The sequence below is a fragment of the Leguminivora glycinivorella genome, chromosome 27, assembly GCF_023078275.1.
Source record: "Leguminivora glycinivorella isolate SPB_JAAS2020 chromosome 27, LegGlyc_1.1, whole genome shotgun sequence".
NCBI classification, from domain to species: Eukaryota; Metazoa; Arthropoda; class Insecta; order Lepidoptera; family Tortricidae; genus Leguminivora; species Leguminivora glycinivorella.
The window spans coordinates 6,675,380-6,694,588 of NC_062997.1; the positions used below are offsets into that span (position 1 = coordinate 6,675,380).

The 19,209-nt window shown below is 38.9% G+C and overlaps 1 protein-coding gene across 2 annotated transcripts in view; it reads left to right on the top strand.

Annotated features, from left to right (window-relative positions):
- LOC125240237 (ubiquitin carboxyl-terminal hydrolase 37-like) overlaps positions 1-19,209 on the top strand; it is a 51,618-nt gene that overhangs the window by 28,201 nt on the left and 4,208 nt on the right. For both annotated transcript variants that reach the window (XM_048148066.1, XM_048148067.1), the window contains exons 5-11: positions 288-446; positions 1,784-1,914; positions 2,703-2,800; positions 4,948-5,100; positions 5,791-5,884; positions 6,780-6,868; positions 9,153-9,292. In XM_048148066.1, coding sequence (XP_048004023.1) covers positions 288-446; positions 1,784-1,914; positions 2,703-2,800; positions 4,948-5,100; positions 5,791-5,884; positions 6,780-6,868; positions 9,153-9,292 — 864 coding nt within the window. The remainder of the gene's footprint in view (positions 1-287; positions 447-1,783; positions 1,915-2,702; positions 2,801-4,947; positions 5,101-5,790; positions 5,885-6,779; positions 6,869-9,152; positions 9,293-19,209) is intronic.

Genomic DNA, 19,209 nt, shown 5'->3' on the forward strand with positions numbered 1-19,209 from the left:
TGTTTTTTATAGGCGTATACGGGGCATTAAAGGGGAACGAAAATTCGATTATTTTTGCGCTACGACGCACCGTTTAGGAGATACAGCCATCCAAAGTTACTATTTTCAGTAGACTTTATTTATTTCATACCATGTTTGAGAAAAGCACTATACATACCTCGGCGGGAAATGGGGTTGCCCGCCTCAGACCTATCCTATGTCTATATGTCTTCGGCCGGCCCCAGTTCTTCGGACAATCCCATTTGTCCCGGCCTCTGTAGTAATGTACTATTTTTTTTATATTCCAGGACTGAACGGCCTCCGAAACATCGGCAACACATGCTTCATGAACAGTGTGATTCAATGCATGTCCAACACGAAACCACTTCTAGAATACCTAGAAAAGGAGCAATACACTGCGGACATCAACACAACTCTATCTTGTATGAAGGGCGCGCTCATTAAAGGTAGTTCCATTACTGGGGCAGGTTTGTTCCATAACTGGGGCTGGATGGTTCCATTACTCGAACAGGTTTGTTCCATTACACGTCCAGGTGAGCTGACACAATAAAATAAATAAATAATAAAATCTTGGGGACACATTGCTTGTCCAACCTTAGCTTGAAAAAGGACATCAACACAACTCTATCTTGTATGAAGGGCGCGCTCATCAAAGGATAGTTTTTTTATTATTATTATAAATGGGCTTACTCTTGGCCACAGACTAGCCAAAGACGTGGCCTACGATGGAGTGAGCTCGCCCAGAAGATGCCTGTTCACCCTTGGCACTACCACCACTGATTCCATTATTGGGGCAAGATTGTTCCATTACTGGGCCAGGTTATTTCCATTACTGGGTCAGGTGATACAGTGTTTGTCCAACAATGAGCCACTTCAGATCATTCATTAACGTGCATATGACGCCACACCTTTGATTCTCGGTTAGATGGCGCTAATATTAACATTTTGGCGTCCATAGGTTACGGTGACCGCTTTCCATCAGGCGGACCGTATATACGGTCGTATACCTGTTTGCCACCGACGTGGTATTAAAAATAATCTTAATAAATATCAGGTCAAAGATATGGGTCAAAATTGTCGAAACCGAAGTTCAAATGTTTTAATCCTGTGTCGATAGATTTCACTCTGCACTCTGACTACACATTTTAAAATAAAACTATGGAAACGGATTAAATCGCGTATAATGAATTTAAAATACATCCCGACGTTTCGAACTCTTTACAGCGTTCGTGGTCAACGGGTGACTCACCCACCCGGTCACTCAGTCACCCGTTGACCACGAACGCTGTAAAGAGTTCGAAACGTCGGGATGTATTTTATTTAAATTCATTATACGCGATTTAATCCGTTTCCATAGTTTTATTTCATGAGTAACTATCGCGGTAACCGAAGACAATATTATACACATTTTAATATTATAAATGGGAAAGTGCCTGTGTCTGTTTGTTTGTCCGTCTGTCACGGGCGTCACGGCGAAACGGAGCGACGAATTGACGTGATTTAAGTAGATATACTTGAACATCGTGAGGAAACCGGACTAATTCCAAATAAGGTCTAGTTTACCCTTCGGGTTGGAAGGTCAGATGGCAGTCGCTTTCGTAAAAACTAGTGCCTACGCCAAATCTTGGGATTAGTTGTCAAAGCGGACCCCAGGCTCCCATGAGCCGTGGCAAATGCCGGGATAACGCAAAGAGGATGACTTGAAGGGATGGAGAGTGACATAGGCTACTTTTTGTCTCTCTCTAACCCCCTCACTTTTTTAATACCATTATTGAACTTCCAGCGTTCGCGTCAGTGATCTGTGAGTTATGGGAGCCGGGCGAACGCGGCGCTGTCGTGAATACAACATCATTCAAGTCGCAGGTGCAACGCTTCGCGCCGAGGTTTATGGGTTACAGCCAACAGGACGCCCAGGTCAGTAAAGGGAGGCGTTGGTTTAAAAAGAAACAGTTACAAGAAAAAGTTACAAGAAAAAAAAGTACCAGTGCTGGACAGTGACCCAATTGTTGACACTTTCTGCAAGACAGTGTCCCAATAGATGAATAGATCAGACTTTCGCTGCAAGGTTTCTTAAAAAAAGTAAATACAATGTCCCAAAAGACAATAAAGACAGTGTCCCAAAAGACGACACTTTCGCTGCAAGATATCACTAAAAAAAGAAAAAATATAATTAATTATAAATGTACCATTGCTGGACAGTGACCCAAAATATGACACTTACTAAAGTGCCAATGCTGGGCAATGTCCCAAAAGATGACACTTTCTAGTGTATCAGTGCGGGACAGTGACCCAGTAAATGTCATTATCAATCGAATGCAATAGCCAGCAGATTGACCAGGTCAGTAAATGGAGACTGACAAAAAAACCGTATTTTAAGAACCAGTTTTGGACAATGACCCAATAAATGACATTATCAATCAAATGCTATAGCCAGCAGGATGCCAAGAGAAAAAAATGGTAAAAATAAATTTAAAAAAAGTTTCAGTGATGGACAGGCAATGAGTATAATTATATTATAATATTTTATATACCTAAACATTAAAAAATATATGTAAAAATCTATCCTTGAACGGAAAAATATCACTTTACTCCCTCATAGCAGGGCGGAAAAGTGCCATTTTGCTGCCTCCTAGCAGGGAAGAAAAGATCCCTTTCCGGAATAGTGATGTGAAAAATAAGTTTTTGACATTTGTTGTTCGCAGGAGTTCCTTCGTTACCTCTTGGAAGGTCTACACGAAGACGTGAACAGAGTCACCGTCAAACCGAAGCCGATTCTTACAGAAATCGATGACAGTCTCAGGTAATATCAATTGTGGGCATTTTTAACCCCCGACACTGACCACCACCACCACCACCACCACCACCACCAGTGTCATATCACCTTGACACTGGCGAAATAGTCCCAATGGACTGAAGCCATTTAATTTTAAAAACTGAACTGAACCCCCGACGCAAAAACGACGGGGTGTTATATGTTTGACGTGTCTGTCTGTGTGTCTGTTTGTCTGTCTGTCTGTGTGTGTGTGTCTGTCTGTGGCATCGTAGCTCCCGAACGGATGAACCGATTTAGATTTAGTTTTTTAGGGTTCCGTAGTCAACTAGGAACCCTTATAGTTTCGCCATGTCTGTCTATCCGTCCGTCCGTCCGCGGATAATCTCAGTAACCGTAAGCACTAGAAAGCTGAAATTTGGTACCAATATGTATATCAATTACGCCAACAAAGTGCAAAAATAAAAAATGAAAAAAAAAATGTACCCCCCCCCCTACATGTAAAGTGGGAGCTGATATTTTTTTTCATTCCAACCCCAACGTGTGATATATTGTTGGATAGGTATTTAAAAATGAATAAGGTTTTACTAAGATCGTTTTTTGATTATATTAATATTTTCAGAAATAATCGCTCCTAAAGGAAAAAAAAGTGGGTCCCCCCCCCTCTAACTTTTAAACCATATGTTTAAAAAATATGAAAAAAATCACAAAAGTAGAACTTTATAAAAACTTTATAGGAAAATTGTTTTGAACTTGATAGGTTCAGTAGTTTTTGAGAAAAATACGGAAAACTACGGAACCCTACACTGAGCGTGGCCCGACACGCTCTTGGCCGGTTTTTTTTTGTTTGAAAGCTGAGTTAGTCGGGAGTGTTCTTAGCCATGTTTCATGAAAATCGGTCTACTATGTCGCGGTCGGGGGTTTTAGGAGTCCCATTTATAATCAGGGTGTCCACTTTCTGGAAAGTCAGGGAAAGTCAGGGAAAAGTCAGGGAAGCTCATAGTGGTCATGGAAAGTCAGGGAAAGTCAGGGAAATGATTTGGAGGTCAGGGAAAAATTTGGCACCAAGAAAAAAAATCAAAAAGTATTGAAAAAATAATATGATTTCTTGGGTTGGCCACATCCATGACAGCAAAGATTTACTGGAAAGTTGCACCACAATGTCACCATGAAAACATTCATAAGGTAGGTGCTTTTGCTAGGGCGACGTGAAAACGACAAAGACAAAGTTACGTTACGTCGCTGTCCAAATTCTAAGTATCTATCCGATAATCCAAAGCGGAGTTCCTCATAAAGCCAATGGCCCAAAACGTCACATAGAGGCGCAATTTTGTATTAGTCAAAGGAGCATAGGAGGATAATAAGCGTGACGATGAAGCACTTGGAAACCTAAAGGCATGCAGTGGCAAAACACCTAAATGGGCATCCCGACGCTGACAAGTGACAACAGAGAAAAAATTTCGCGCTCGCTTCGCTCGCGTTTAATGTTTCTACATATGTAATATATTTTTGTAACTTAGTTAATACTTCGCGCTCACTATACGCTCGAAATCTCGTTATCATTTCAAGCCTGCTTTCCTGACTCTGCTCTGATAGACTAGGTACTCCATGTTGTTTGCTAAGTTATGTACATAATAACTACTACGGGACGTAAAAAGGGGGAAAAATTTTCGCGCTCGCGCTTTTTTTTTGCATGCAGTGTCCAAAAGCGCCGAAACTCAAACTCGCTCTACCCTGATGTCCCTGATTGAGAGTGCACGGGCCGGCACTGGTATAGCCAAGTTTAATAGTTAACATAAAGGAAAATAGTTAACATAAAAGTATGAACTGCCTTGCAAATTTGTATATTTCGTACTTTAGAAAACAAACATATCCCAGAAAATAATTGGCTGTAACAGACGGACAGACAGACGCACGAGTGATCCTATAAGCGTTCCGTTTCTCCCTTTTGAGGAACGGAACCCTAAAAAAAATGCGTTTTTTCGAGTTTTTTTTTTAAGACAAAAAAAAACTGTTTTTTTGCAACCCTAAGCAAAAGTGGTAAAAATATCATCATAGAATGAAAATTAGGTCAGGGAAATTTTCTTAAATGGTCATGGAAAGTCAGGGAAAAGTCAGGGAATTTTTTTTGGATTTAGTACTGGACACCCTGATAATATTAGTATGGATTGTTGCAGCGATTCAGCGAAGGCTCAGGAGGCGTGGCAAAGATACCTCCGCATGGAGGACAGTCGCGTCGGCGACATCTTCGTGGGTCAACTCAAGTCGACACTGCGGTGCACTCACTGCAAGAACGACTCTGTCACTTTCGACCCGTTCTGGGACCTTAGGTGAGTGGTACCAGTCTTGGACAGTATATATAGACATGTTCGTCCCAGTCGTGGACACTATATAGTATATACAGACTTCTTTAGGTTCAACTCAAGTCGACACTGCGGTTCACTCACTGCAATAACGACTCTGTCACGTTTGACCCCTTCTGGGCCCTTAGGTGAGTGACCCAGTCGTGGTTACTATTTACAGACATCTGCTTCGTGAGACCTTAGGGGAGTGGTACCAGTCGTGGACACTATATACAGAAATCTTTGTTAGTGAGGGTGAGTGACCGAGTAGTAGGCAGTACAGACGTCTTCATGAGCAAGCGAAATAAGGAAAGGGCTTGTGAACACCAGAAAAATGCAAGTTTTCATAGTTTAAGCTGCGTGGAGAGGCGGTGGTGTTGCCAACAGTAAATAGTGATAACTACCAACTACAGATTTCGTAAATGTTACTTTTATAAGACCAGAAATTAAAGTTATTTGAAAACAGTATAAAAGTATTAACTGTTTTGCAAATTTTGAGATTTCGTACTTTAGAAAAAAAACATACTCCAGAAAAAAAACTGTTTTTTTTTCACGATTTTTTTTTTCAAGCCAGAAAAAAAACCTTTCCTTGCATCCCTAAGCGTGACTCAGGAGACCGTAACCATAGCAATAACAGACAAGAACATTTTGATTCGACCTTTATAATATTTGTTCTAGTTTGCCGATTCCCTCGCGGACGGGGAACTTGAAGCTTCAGCAGTGCCTTCAGCACTTCACGAAAGAAGAGGAACTCGATGGAGACGAGAAACCGGTGAGTTAACTTATACCACAATATAACTTATTGTTTTTTTTTTATACTACGTCGGTGGCAAACAAGCGTACGGCCCGCCTGATGGAAAGCGGTCACCGCAACCTATGGACGCCTGCAACTCAAAGAGTGTCACATGCGCGTTGCCAACCCATTAGAAACTTGTACATTCCCTTTTGCTGTGTTAAATACACAGTAAAAAGGAGTGCACAAGTTCCAAGGAGGGTTCGGGTTGACGACGACGAAGGACAATAGACGGAACAAGTTAGTCCTCCCGTCATCAGCACACCGCACCCTCGTTGAGCCCTTATCTAGTAGTTATATGTATGTACCCATTTGGCCGGAAATCCTCATTTTCCCGGCCTCTGCTGTAATCCACTTACTGATATGCCGACGGAAAGTTTCCAAAATTCTGAAATTTTCACATAGGAAAACTTTCCATTTCATAAATTTAAATTTCCTTTTCCCCTCACTAGCTCGGAAACACGTGTTTTGTCCTTTAATACCAGCGGGTAAAACGCATTTTATCCACTAGTGGGTAATGTAATTTGACCTTGAATAAAGTCAAATTAACTGCTTTAAAATTGATAAAAGTAGGTGAATCTAGTAATAAAGATGATTTACCACCTGTGGAACTACTGGAAGCAGTGATAAACGCATTTTTTGCGTTGTAGTTTCCTCGCTATAGTGAGGGGAAAAGTTTTGTGTTACACTCGGGTGCAAATGTATTTTACTTCACGTGTGTTAAAAAACTTCCACACTCGGCGTTAAAATACAACTTTGCCCCCTTGTATAACAAATAACTATTATTTTTCGTGAATTCTTCATGAAATTTAAGATTTTTTTGTACAGGTTCCGCAACTTGCACATCACTAAATCTACTATTGTATGTTTGCAGACGTGTTCGCGGTGCGGCGTGCGGCGCAAGTGCCTAAAGTGGTTCACGGTACACAAGTTCCCGCAGGTGCTGGTGTTGCATCTCAAGCGGTCAGTTCCCCTTCTCACTCGCACACTATTACACCGTCTGAATTTCCGCTAGGTGGCGCTGCACCTTTGGTTGACTACTCGCGGACGCGTATGCTATAGCACGCTGTAGCATACAGTCAATCGCCCCTTCTCCACCAAAGGTGCAGCGCCCGGGAGTTAGTGCGTTTTCACATTATCCAATCCGATATCGGATGTCGGGAGGATTTCAAAGGCGAAAATCAAAGATGGCAGCTTAATTGTATAGGATATCGGTCCTACATCCGATATCGGATGTAAACGCACTGAATCTCGGCTAGATGCCGCTGCACCTTTGGTCGACTACTGGCGGTCGCGTATGCTATAGCATGCACCAAAGATATGGGCATTTTAAGAAATTAAATTGGAACCAAAAATTAGTGACAAAAACTTATCTCGCTATCAGTTCTGAATCAGTTAGTCATAAAATGTGTCTAAAATCAACTTTTTTTCTCGTTCAAAATGTAGTTTATGTAATTAACACAAAAACAATAGTCTTATTGAAATTTCATGCTTAATTGTCAAAAAACTAACAGCGATGTAACTTTTTGTTACGCTAATTTTGGTCTCCCTTTCTGAAAAAACCTACTGATGACTACTCGCGGACGCGTATGCTATAGCACGCTATAGCATACGGTATAGCTTTTGCGCGCAGCTTCGCTCGCGTTAAAGTCAAAATTTGTGGAATGCTCCGTACAAACTTCCACCCCCCATTCTAGGGAAGTGGGGGGTTAGGAAGAGACAAAAAGTAGCCTATGTCACTCTTCATCCCTTCAACTATTTCCACTTAAAAAACACATCAATTCGTCGCTCCGTTTTGCCGTGAAAGATGGACAAACGATCTGTTCGTTTGTCCATCTTTCACACGCACTTTCCCATTTATTACAAGCTTTTTCTCAAACATGGTATGAAATATTGATGTTATGTGCCTTATAATTGGCAGCGAAGTATGACGTTGCAGGTGCGGCTAGGACGATTGATAGATAATGGAATTTCATACAAACCTTGCAGGCCAAGGCCGGCAGTCTTCTTTTTTAATTTCCAAACACAGATAATTGTGACATAACATCCAGGTATTTAGCCAATTAAAAAAAAAACTATAAGGGGCTTTATAGACGTGCCGACTGCAACTGGTACGGGCCCTAGACAATATTTGATTTTGGGTGCGTTTTCATACAAAAAAAAATTTCGTTTTTTTTTAATTTTTTTTTAAATTTTTGTTTTTTTATAAGCGTATACGGGGTATCAAAGGGGAACGAAAATTCGATTATTTTTGCGCTACGACGCATCGTTTAGGAGATACAGCCATCCAAAGTTACTATTTTCAGTAGACTTTATTTATTTCATACCATGTTTGAGAATGTCTATATGTCTTCGGCCGGCAACCCCCTTTGTCCCGGCCTCTGTAGTAATGTACTATTATTCAACTTGCCTTGTTAGTATGTAAATTTGGGTCAAAACGTAGAAGCTAAATTTGACCCACTTCCCGGTCTCCGATTGAGCTGAACTTTTGCACACATATGTAAATCACGTGACAATGCAATATTATGGTATCACGGAGCTGATCTGATGATGGAGCAGAAAGGTGCTCATAGGAACTCTGTTATGAAACGTCGTATCTCCATCGAGTAAGGGGTTTTTAGAAACGTCTCGGAGAGCAGTAGATGACTGTTAAAAGAAAGGTACAGTCGGCGATAAAAGCTTGTGTCAAAAGTGATCTTTTTGAAAAAAAAAAAACGGCCAAGAGCGTGTCGGGCCACGCTCAGTGTAGGATTCCGTAGTTTTCCGTATTTTTCCGTAAGTTCAAAACAATTTTCCTAGAAAGTCTTTATAAAGTTCTACTTCTGTGATTTTTTGCATATTTTTTTCAACACACTTTTTTTTCCTTTAGGAGCTATTATTTCCGAAATTATTAATGTTATCAAAAAACGATTTTAGTAAACCCTTATTCATTTTTAAATACCTATCCAACAATATATCACACGTTGGGGGTTGGAATAAAAAAAAAGTCCCCAGTTTACATGCATGTTTACCCTAACAAATCATTTTTTTTCCACTTTTTATTTACCCAATTTGTCGGCGTTATACATATTGGTACCAAATTTCAGCTTTCTAGTGCTAACGGTTACTGAGATTATCCGCGGACGGACGGACAGACGGACATGGTGAAATTATAAGGGTTCCTAGTTGACTACGGAACCCTAATTAGTATGGACACCTACCAGCACAAACAAAACACTGACCTAAAGTTGTTTATTGTTATCGACAGGTTTTCACCAACGGAGCGCTTCCGCGGCAAACTGAACGTGGTAGTGGAGTTCCCTCTAACAGGTCTCGACATGTCTCCATACGCCGCGAGCAAGTCGCAACAGGCCGTCTACAACCTGTACGCTGTCAGCAATCACTCAGGTAACACACATAGTATAATAAAGAGTACTATCGTACAGTATGTGAGCAGTTCCCGTCAACGTCACGTCAGCAAATTTTAATTGATCCTATTTTGTTACCAACATTTAGTAATATAAGTCGACTTTCGTAAGATATTTGGAAATTAAACGAACTTACCTGTAAGTGAAGTTCTATTTCAATTATATTAGCTGCACAAATTCCGAAATGATATATATTAACTTGTAGTACGCCGAAGTACATACAGCCCTAGCCATGATATTTAGAGTAAATATTAAAATTTTTGAACGAAAATTCAAAAACGTTGCGTCACATTTCCGAACGGAGCGTCTCCGTCACGCCGTTCGGCGCTACCAACTTCATTTAGTTTAGAGTGATACACCAGGACATATAACTTCACTGCCTGCGACTCGCTACCCGCTAGGCGATCCTCAATCGCAAGATTACAGAGAGGGAAAAAAGTATGCTACATAATAGCTACATAGTATATGCTTATCTTGTAACGCGTAACTCGCGCTGGCAGTGAATATGATTTAACAATAATTTTTGCTAACAACTCAGCAAAGCCAGCCTTATCCTAAACTTTGTCAGGGATAGCTCCGGGATCCCTGGTTGTCTAGGACAACGCGGGTCCTGGGCGGGAGGGTTATCATTTCGGAATTTGTGCAGCTAATATAATTGAAATAGAACTTCACTTACAGGTAAGTTCGTTTAATTTCCAATTATTATTACGCTGCACAAATTCCTTCAATGATATATATTAACTTGTAGATGTTTAGAGATATACAAAGTTTATTTCTGGCTTTGTATTAGGTATACAATGTTAGCCTAGCAAAATTATGCTTGTCAAGATTATGTGAATTTTTAACACATGATAATCCTTATTCACTTAAATGTTATGTTGCATGTAATTTTTATTTGTGAATGTGTGTAATTGTATATTGTACCTATGGACTAAGGTTGTCTGCAATAAATGAATTATTATTATTATTAAATCTCCAATTTCTAGTGATATCATCATTTACCAAACATTAATAAATTTATTTAAACCAAAAGGAAATCCTTCCTTGTTAATATTCATCTAGCGCCATCTTATAATACTTATGTTTTATAACTGTCAGAATCAGCAAAGATACATACTATCTTTGTTTTTAAGAATTAACAACTCAACAACTATAGGTACATATAAACATGTCTTCGTAATATATTATTGATGCTCTAGTAAAATAAATCGTAGACACTAAGGGCCTATTATAAAATTTATCGATAACTTTAGAAGTATCAGGCCTGATGTTTTTCTGGTTACATCAATATTGACTCCTAATCGATTTGCGGCTAACACCGACGCATGGTGGGTCAAATGGGAGGTGAAAATGGAGGTGTCGATACCACTATCTTATTTACTTAATCCACCTACTAATCTAAGTGGTTTCTCGTAGGCAATAAATAGTCGTTCACACCCACCACGGATATAATTCATCTTGTGTATATCATATAACTATATGTTGTTATGCACTCGTTGATCCGTACAGCTACCTACTTTAGAAGTTTTAATAAAGTCTGAAATTTCTATAGGGATCTTTTCAGGATAATGGTAAATAGTATTACATAACTTTATCAAGTATAAATTTTTGCACTCCGTGTGCTGTAACAATTGCTAATAGGGTGACTAATTTTTTACTCGGATATTTCACACACTTGTTGACAACGTTGACAAATTGTTTAAAACTAATTACGTCTCGATATTTAGGTTATGGTGGATATATACGAAAAAACGCACCTTCATAAAGCGTTTCACATTATCATCTGATGAGATCTTTTCTCTCAATAAAAGCACCAAAGCAGATGTGCAACAATTGACACTTTCATACCCAGCTAGCCAGCTACCTCGTTACACAATTTGTCAAAACCTAGTATTTGTGGAATAGATGTCTTAAAACAATTAATATTATTTTCCACAAAACATTACATAATATTTAATATGTAATATGCTGGTATATTATACCAGCGTGTCAAGTACGTGTGATACTGCTTGACGGTGTTGGGCGCGAGGGACTGCAGCATGTCACCGCCGCCCCCTTCAGCGCCAGCGCTGCCCGGAGAGCCCCGCGGCAACCAGGATAACACGTCGCTGAAATTGCTGGTTGCTGGAATAACATATATATAAATGAGAGCTGGGGCCCCATTCTTTGCATTTGACTTGACAAATTTTATAAAGTTGAGCTTGCCACTTGGTACAATAACAATACCTCTTGATTTTTGTAGAATACATACATATACATATATGTTTTAGAAAAATCATTTACTTTAGGTATTAGTGTGAATGGGGGAAATATCGTAGAAACAAAAATAGGGTGTCCATGAAAAAGTGAATGCATTTAGCATTTGCGCGACTAGCAGATAAGTCTATATCCAGATTTCTAAAACACTGCAGGACACCCTCTAAACATTCATCATTTAATTCACATTCAAATTCCGAATGAGCCTTTTTAGATTCCTTATCGGCTATCACATTACGTTCGGATTTAACATATGAGGCAAATATTGTGGTAATATGTCTATCTTCACATTCACTCCACTGCCAAATTTTTCCTAGCAATTGAATTAAGAGCGCTATGACAAAAAAAGGCGATATATTGTAAAATGCACAATATTTATCGACAAAATTGTACACTTTACTCATACTAAAAGACAGTGAAAGTACTTGTTTCAGTTAGAACATCTTATTAACTGTCGGTTAAATAAAAAACATATGAAAAAAAAAGCTTTTTCAATTAGTAATGATTGTTTTTCTGATGCTCGTTTAGGAAAAACCGCGTGAAGCACAGAATTCGGAGCTCTTATTATGTACAATTTGATAAGATCACTCTCATAAATGAGGTAAATTTAAGTTCCAAATATCTTGTACTTAAGGCCCATTAAACAATATTTATCATTTAATCCTCTAAAATTGAGAAATTGAAAGTAAAACGAACTCAATTTTGTCTTGAAAATACATCGAAACAAGTGATCATTTCTCCGAAAATCTACATGTTATCGAAGTTATTTTAGTATATAAATAATCTGCACAATGTGCTTAAACTGCTGTTATTCATTTGTCGTTATAATATTTTATCATGATTTTTTGCCAATTTTTTGAAAACTAGCCTTCCTGTCGCTATTTTACCGGCGACGGACGCCTGCGATTTCAGTGCCGCGCCGGAGCTCGAGCAGGTAAGACGTATGTCGCTTTGGTCTCCGAGTTTTCATCGCAAACGTCGAGAATATTTATTGTTGTGTGGGTCGGACGCCTTGTTTCTACACGGGCTATCCTCGCATTGTGTGTGTGTAAACAGCGACCAACGAATTTGATCCTAGATCCGTAAATATTTGCTTTTGTAATACTTTGTTATGTTTGAATGTTAAAGTATTACAACGTTGTGATGATAAAAATGTGAAAATTACAATACGGTCAAGATGATAAGACACATCAAGATGGTACTCGGGATCTGATGATGGAGCCAGAAGGTGGTCACCAGTACCAGTGAACCATGTAAGTAAACGACTTCGTGTTTAGGCTCGTTGGGTTCGTCTCAACAAGACCTTTGACAAGAGGTGGTACTCAGGGTCTGATGATGGAGCCAGATGGTGGTCACCAGTACCAATGAACCATATAACTAAACCCAGAGATGGGGAAATCGTAATCGATTCCGGATTACACGATTACTTGATTTTACTTTGTAATCTGACACTACTGGGTGTCAGATTACTTGTAATGTAATCAAGTGAAACGGTAAATTACCATTACATGTAAAGGAATCACTAATCATCTATACAATCATTACTATTACCAATAACTCGGAATCATAGTCGATTCAAAATAACTGAAATCATTGACTTGATTACTTTCAGATTACGAATATGTAGTACCTCAGATTGCCGACTGTCACTTTGACACAAAAGTCATCATGGGTGTCGTAAAATAGGTTTTAGGGGGTGCTGATTCCAAAATTAATGACCAATGTGGAATCTGACATTGCTGACTGTCACTTTGACACAAAAGTCGTCATGGGTGTCGTAAAATAGGTTTTAGGGGTGCTGATTCCAAAATTAATGACCAATGTTCAATCTGACATTGCTGACTGTCACTCTGACACAAAAGTCGTCATGGGTGTCGTAAAATAGGTTTTAGGGGGTGCTGATTACAAAATGAATGACCAATTTGGAATCTGACAGTGCTGACTGTCACTTTGACACAAAAGTCGTCATGGGTGTCGTAAAATAGGTTTTAGGGGGTGCTGATTCCAAAATTAATGACCAATGTGGAATCTGACATTGCTGACTGTCACTTTGACACAAAAGTCGTCATGGGTGTCGTAAAATAGGTTTTAGGAGGTGCTGATTCCAAAATTAATGACCAATGTTCAAACTGACATTGCTGACTGTCACTCTGACACAAAAGTCGTCATGGGTGTCGTAAAATAGGTTTTAGGGGTGCTGATTCCAAAATTAATGACCAATTTGGAATCTGACATTGCTGACTGTCACTTTGACACAAAAGTCGTCATGGGTGTCGTAAAATAGGTTTTAGGGGTGCTGATTCCAAAATTAATGACCAATGTGGAATCTGACATTGCTGACTGTCACTTTGACACAAAAGTCGTCATGGGTGTCGTAAAATAGGTTTTAGGGGGTGCTGATTCCAAAATTAATGACCAATGTGGAATCTGACATTGCTGACTGTCACTTTGACACAAAAGTCGTCATGGGTGTCGTAAAATAGGTTTTAGGGGGTGCTGATTCCAAAATTAATGACCAATGTTCAATCTGACATTGCTGACTGTCACTTTGACACAAAAGTCGTCATGGGTGTCGTAAAATTGGTTTTAGGGGGTGCTGATTACAAAATGAATGACCAATTTGGAATCTGACAGTGCTGACTGTCACTTTGACACAAAAGTCGTCATGGGTGTCGTAAAATAGGTTTTAGGGGGTGCTGATTCCAAAATTAATGACCAATGTGGAATCTGACATTGCTGACTGTCACTTTGACACAAAAGTCGTCATGGGTGTCGTAAAATAGGTTTTAGGAGGTGCTGATTCCAAAATTAATGACCAATGTTCAATCTGACATTGCTGACTGTCACTCTGACACAAAAGTCGTCATGGGTGTCGTAAAATAGGTTTTAGGGGGTGCTGATTCCAAAATTAATGACCAATTTGGGATCTGACATTGCTGACTGTCACTTTGACACAAAAGTCGTCATGGGTGTCGTAAAATAGGTTTTAGGGGGTGCTGATTCCAAAATTAATGACCAATGTGGAATCTGACATTGCTGACTGTCACTTTGACACAAAAGTCGTCATGAGTGTCGTAAAATAGGTTTTAGGGGGTGCTGATTCCAAAATTAATGACCAATGTTCAATCTGACATTGCTGACTGTCACTCTGACACAAAAGTCGTCATGGGTGTCGTAAAATAGGTTTTAGGGGGTGCTGATTCCAAAATTAATGACCAATGTTCAATCTGACATTTCTGACTGTCACTTTGACACAAAAGTCGTCATGGGTGTCGTAAAATAGGTTTTAGGGGTGCTGATTCCAAAATTAGTGACCAATTTGGAATCTGACATTGCTGACTGTCACTTTGACACAAAAGTCGTCATGGGTGTCGTCAAATAGGTATCCGGAGGTGTTTGAAAACTAATGACCAATTTGGAATCTGACACTGTTGACTGTCACTTTGACACAAAAGTGATCATGGGTGTCTTCAAATAGGTTTTCATGGGTACTGATCTCAATATTAATGATCAATTTGGAATCTGACATTGCTGACTGTCACTTTGACATAAAAGTCGTTATGGGTGTCGTCAAGTAGGTTTCCAGGGGTACTGTGCAATGTCAGGTTCCAAATCGGTCATAACTTTTTAAATCATTTCATTAATTTTGGAATCAGTACCCCCTAAAAACTATTTGACTACACCCATGATTCCTTTTGTGTCAAAATGACAATTAGCACTGTGAGATTCCAAAATAGTCGTTAATTTTGGAATCAGCACCCCCGGAAACCTTTTTGACGACACCCATGACGACTTTTGTGTCAAAGTGACAGTCAGCAATGTCAAGATTCCAAATCGGTCATTAATTTTCAAATCAGCACCTCCGGAAACCTATTTGACAACACCCATGATGACTTTTGTGTCAAAGTGACAGTCAGCAATGTTAGATTCCACATTAGTCATTATTTTTGGAATCAGCACCCCCTAAAACCTATTTTACGACACCCATGACGACTTTTGTGTCAAAGTGACAGTCAGCAATGTCAGATTCCACATTGTTCATTAATTTTGGAATCAGCACCCCCGCAAACCTATTTGACGACACCCATGACGACTTTTGTGTCAAAGTGACAGTCAGCAATGTCAGATTCCACATTGGTCATTAATTTTGGAATCAGCACCCCCTAAAACCAATTTACGACACCCATGACGACTTTTGTGTCAAAGTGACAGTCAGCAATGTCAGATTCCACATTGTTCATTAAGTTTGGAATCAGCACCCCCTAAAACCTATTTTACGACACCCATGACGACTTTTGTGTCAAAGTGACAGTCAGCAATGTCAGATTCCACATTGTTCATTAATTTTGGAATCAGCACCCCCGCAAACCTATTTGACGACATCCATGACGACTTTTGTGTCAAAGTGACAGTCAGCAATGTCAGATTCCACATTGGTCATTAATTTTGGAATCAGCACCCCCTAAAACCAATTTTACGACACCCATGACGACTTTTGTGTCAAAGTGACAGTCAGCAATGTCAGATTCCACATTGTTCATTAATTTTGGAATCAGCACCCCCGCAAACCTATTTGACGACACCCATGACGACTTTTGTGTCAAAGTGACAGTCAGCAATGTCAGATTCCACATTGGTCATTAATTTTGGAATCAGCACCCCTAAAACCTATTTTACGACACCCATGATGACTTTTGTGTCAAAGTGACAGTCAGCAATGTCAGATTCCAAATCGGTCATTAATTTTTAAATCAGCACACCCGAAAACCTATACTCGTGGTATATGCACTTGAAATGTGAAAGTGAAAATGCTAGAATGACATGTAAACCACGAAGTTGTATAGTCATATTGTTCATTGGTATTGGTGACCACCATCTGGCTCCATCATCAGACCCTGAGCACCACCTTGAAGTAATTAGAATTGTATTTGTCTTATTTTATCATCATATTAATATATACTTTACTCTAATACTTATCATATAACAAAAGCAAATATTTGGGATGGGATCTACTTTTATAATTATTACTTTAATTTTTTAAATAAATTTTAACATAATTGATATTATTTCGCGCTATATTCTCGTATTTTCGTACAAAATAATGTTTATTAGAAACCAAAAGTTTATATCGAGATAGTAGATTGTGGTTGTTATCAAAATTCCATAGAAAGGATCAAGATTGTTTTGTCCATTATTGTAGTGCGAGCGAGTGATAAGACGTGCTAGAAAGGGTCGGCATATTGGGCTCGCGCGGCGGGTAAAATACCTAATTTCGCCCGACGCCGAAATGTTATAACGCTCTTAAGGTGCAGGTAACATGTTCCCCCCGGGCGATGAGTATACATATATGAGATGACTGTGAATTATCTATTCTTAAAAGAATCTCACAGTCAGATAGGATCAGATCAGAACAAAATGTCTTTAAAGATAAGAAATGTGCTATATAAGCTCTAGATAATTTATGTGATGTTCTCTCCCAACATCATTCCATAACCCGGCAGCTGTCTCCCTACCACAGGAGCCGCCTCAACCTGTCAATGAATTATCTCTATAAATTTCTCTATAAGATTTATTACACTAAATTTTGCATTTAGCCTCATTTATAGTTCTTGCCACCATTCTAAATCATTTTTTACACTAAGCATATAAGTAAGCATAATGAAATAATAATTGTCATTATTTTTTCTAAGTATATATATTTTTGTCTCTATTTATTTTGAATACATGTAGCCATATTCAGTGGCAGGACAAATAGAGACTAGCAAGCCAGTTAAACGGGCAACATCCCTAATATAATAATTTGACAAGTTTATAAATAAATTTATTTCTTATTTAACTTTAGATTGATTCTTATCTGGTAAAGAATATGCAATTTCTTAGAGTCTAATATGAAACCTAGATATTAGACAGCATATCTTTGTTTTAAGCAGTTTTTTCCTCCTTTAAGCCCCAGATAGGAAATGATATCAAATGTAACTTAGTGTCTTTTAACTTTTGTCATGAGAACTTCCTACAGTAAATATGTCATCTAGGTAGTTGCTCATTATGCAACCTTTTAGATCTTATATGTTTCATGACAGGTCTGAGTAGTCACTGTACATATAAGGAAACATTTAATTCTAAGGGTAAAACATGAAACTGAAATATTTCAGTATTGGACAAGAAACAGGTATTTCCTATATTTATGGTGTATATATGTCATAAAATAGGGCATCTTGAAAATCTAAAGTGCTCATGAAGCAATTTTTGTGCCATTAGTTTCCTCCTGAGTCCTGACATGTAAATTAATAAATTCAATTAATTTTTTAGATTCTTTAAAAAGTCAAAATAAATCACTAATCTCTGTATGATTCTGCCACAAACAATATTTTAGACACATATTACTTTCCAAAAGAATCACAACTCACAAGGTAAATGTTTTACAATACCTTTTATTAACAGTTCAGACATAAGTGTTTAGTAAACACCACACTGTCAAAATCAGAGAAAGATATCAATTTAGGAATAACTGATTGTAATGTCATAGATAAAAATGAGATTTTGTTCCCAGATGGCCAAGACCAGACCCTTGGGTCATTGGTCATATTCTGCCAGTGCGCCAAAAAATATTTAATTTGATCGCAGTTATACCAACCTGATCATTTAACAGCTATTGTAATAGTAATATTGCTGAGTGCGACACGTCCGCTGATGGTGTGGCTTGGCAGAAGAGGTGGTGTTGTTAGGGTATCTCCTGTGGTACAGCTTCTGACCTTGGGCTCTGGGTATGTCTCTGTGTTATTGGTTGGGCCCTTGAAGTTGTATCTTCTACTAGGTTATATCTTCTTGGTCTCTTCAGATCTTCCCATTTTATTGTAAAGACCCGACGTTATAAACATCCTTTTAAGTTGTAACTCCCTGCGTCTCACAAAAGATGACCAATTCATTCAGCAAATGTTATGAGGGCCAAGCCAGTGGCAAATAATGCGCTTGAGACTTCAGATTATTTCTGTTCTATGGCTTTATACTTTGTAACTTCTGGAGCAGGATGTTTCTTAGTTGACTTGTCCTTTCTTTTCTTTATTTATCTCTTTGTAAGCTGAAAAAAAGGTTTTTGCCAAAAAAACAACCTGCTCAAGTGCCTCACCGAGAGGTTAAGACTTCATCGCTTAGATCTTCAATTGCTGAAAAATAGGAATAGCATTTTAGTGCACTTACAAAGCAATGAGACAGCCTAGGTTAGCATACCACTTTTGATTAACTCTAGGATAAAGAGCTGTGCCTAGCCGAGCACGCCACAAAACCCAGTAGATATATCCAACATAATCCAACAAGAAGTTTGGACATCCACAGCAAGTAGCAGTAGGTTTGAGTAAAAACTCAGTGCTGTCGGCAAGGAGTGTGTCTAGTATGACAACACCACAATGCCTAAGACTGCTGGCAGCGAACGCACCTAGTATAGTACGCCAAGATTGCCAAATGCAGTTAGCAAGCGGAGATACCTAGTCTAGTATTCCAATTTTGCTCAGCACAACCTTTACACATAGTGCCAGATGCAGTTAGCAAGCAGAGATACCTAGTATAGTATTCCAATCTTGCTCAGCACAAACTTCATACAGTGCCAAATACAGTTAGCAGACAGAGATACCTAGTATAGTATTC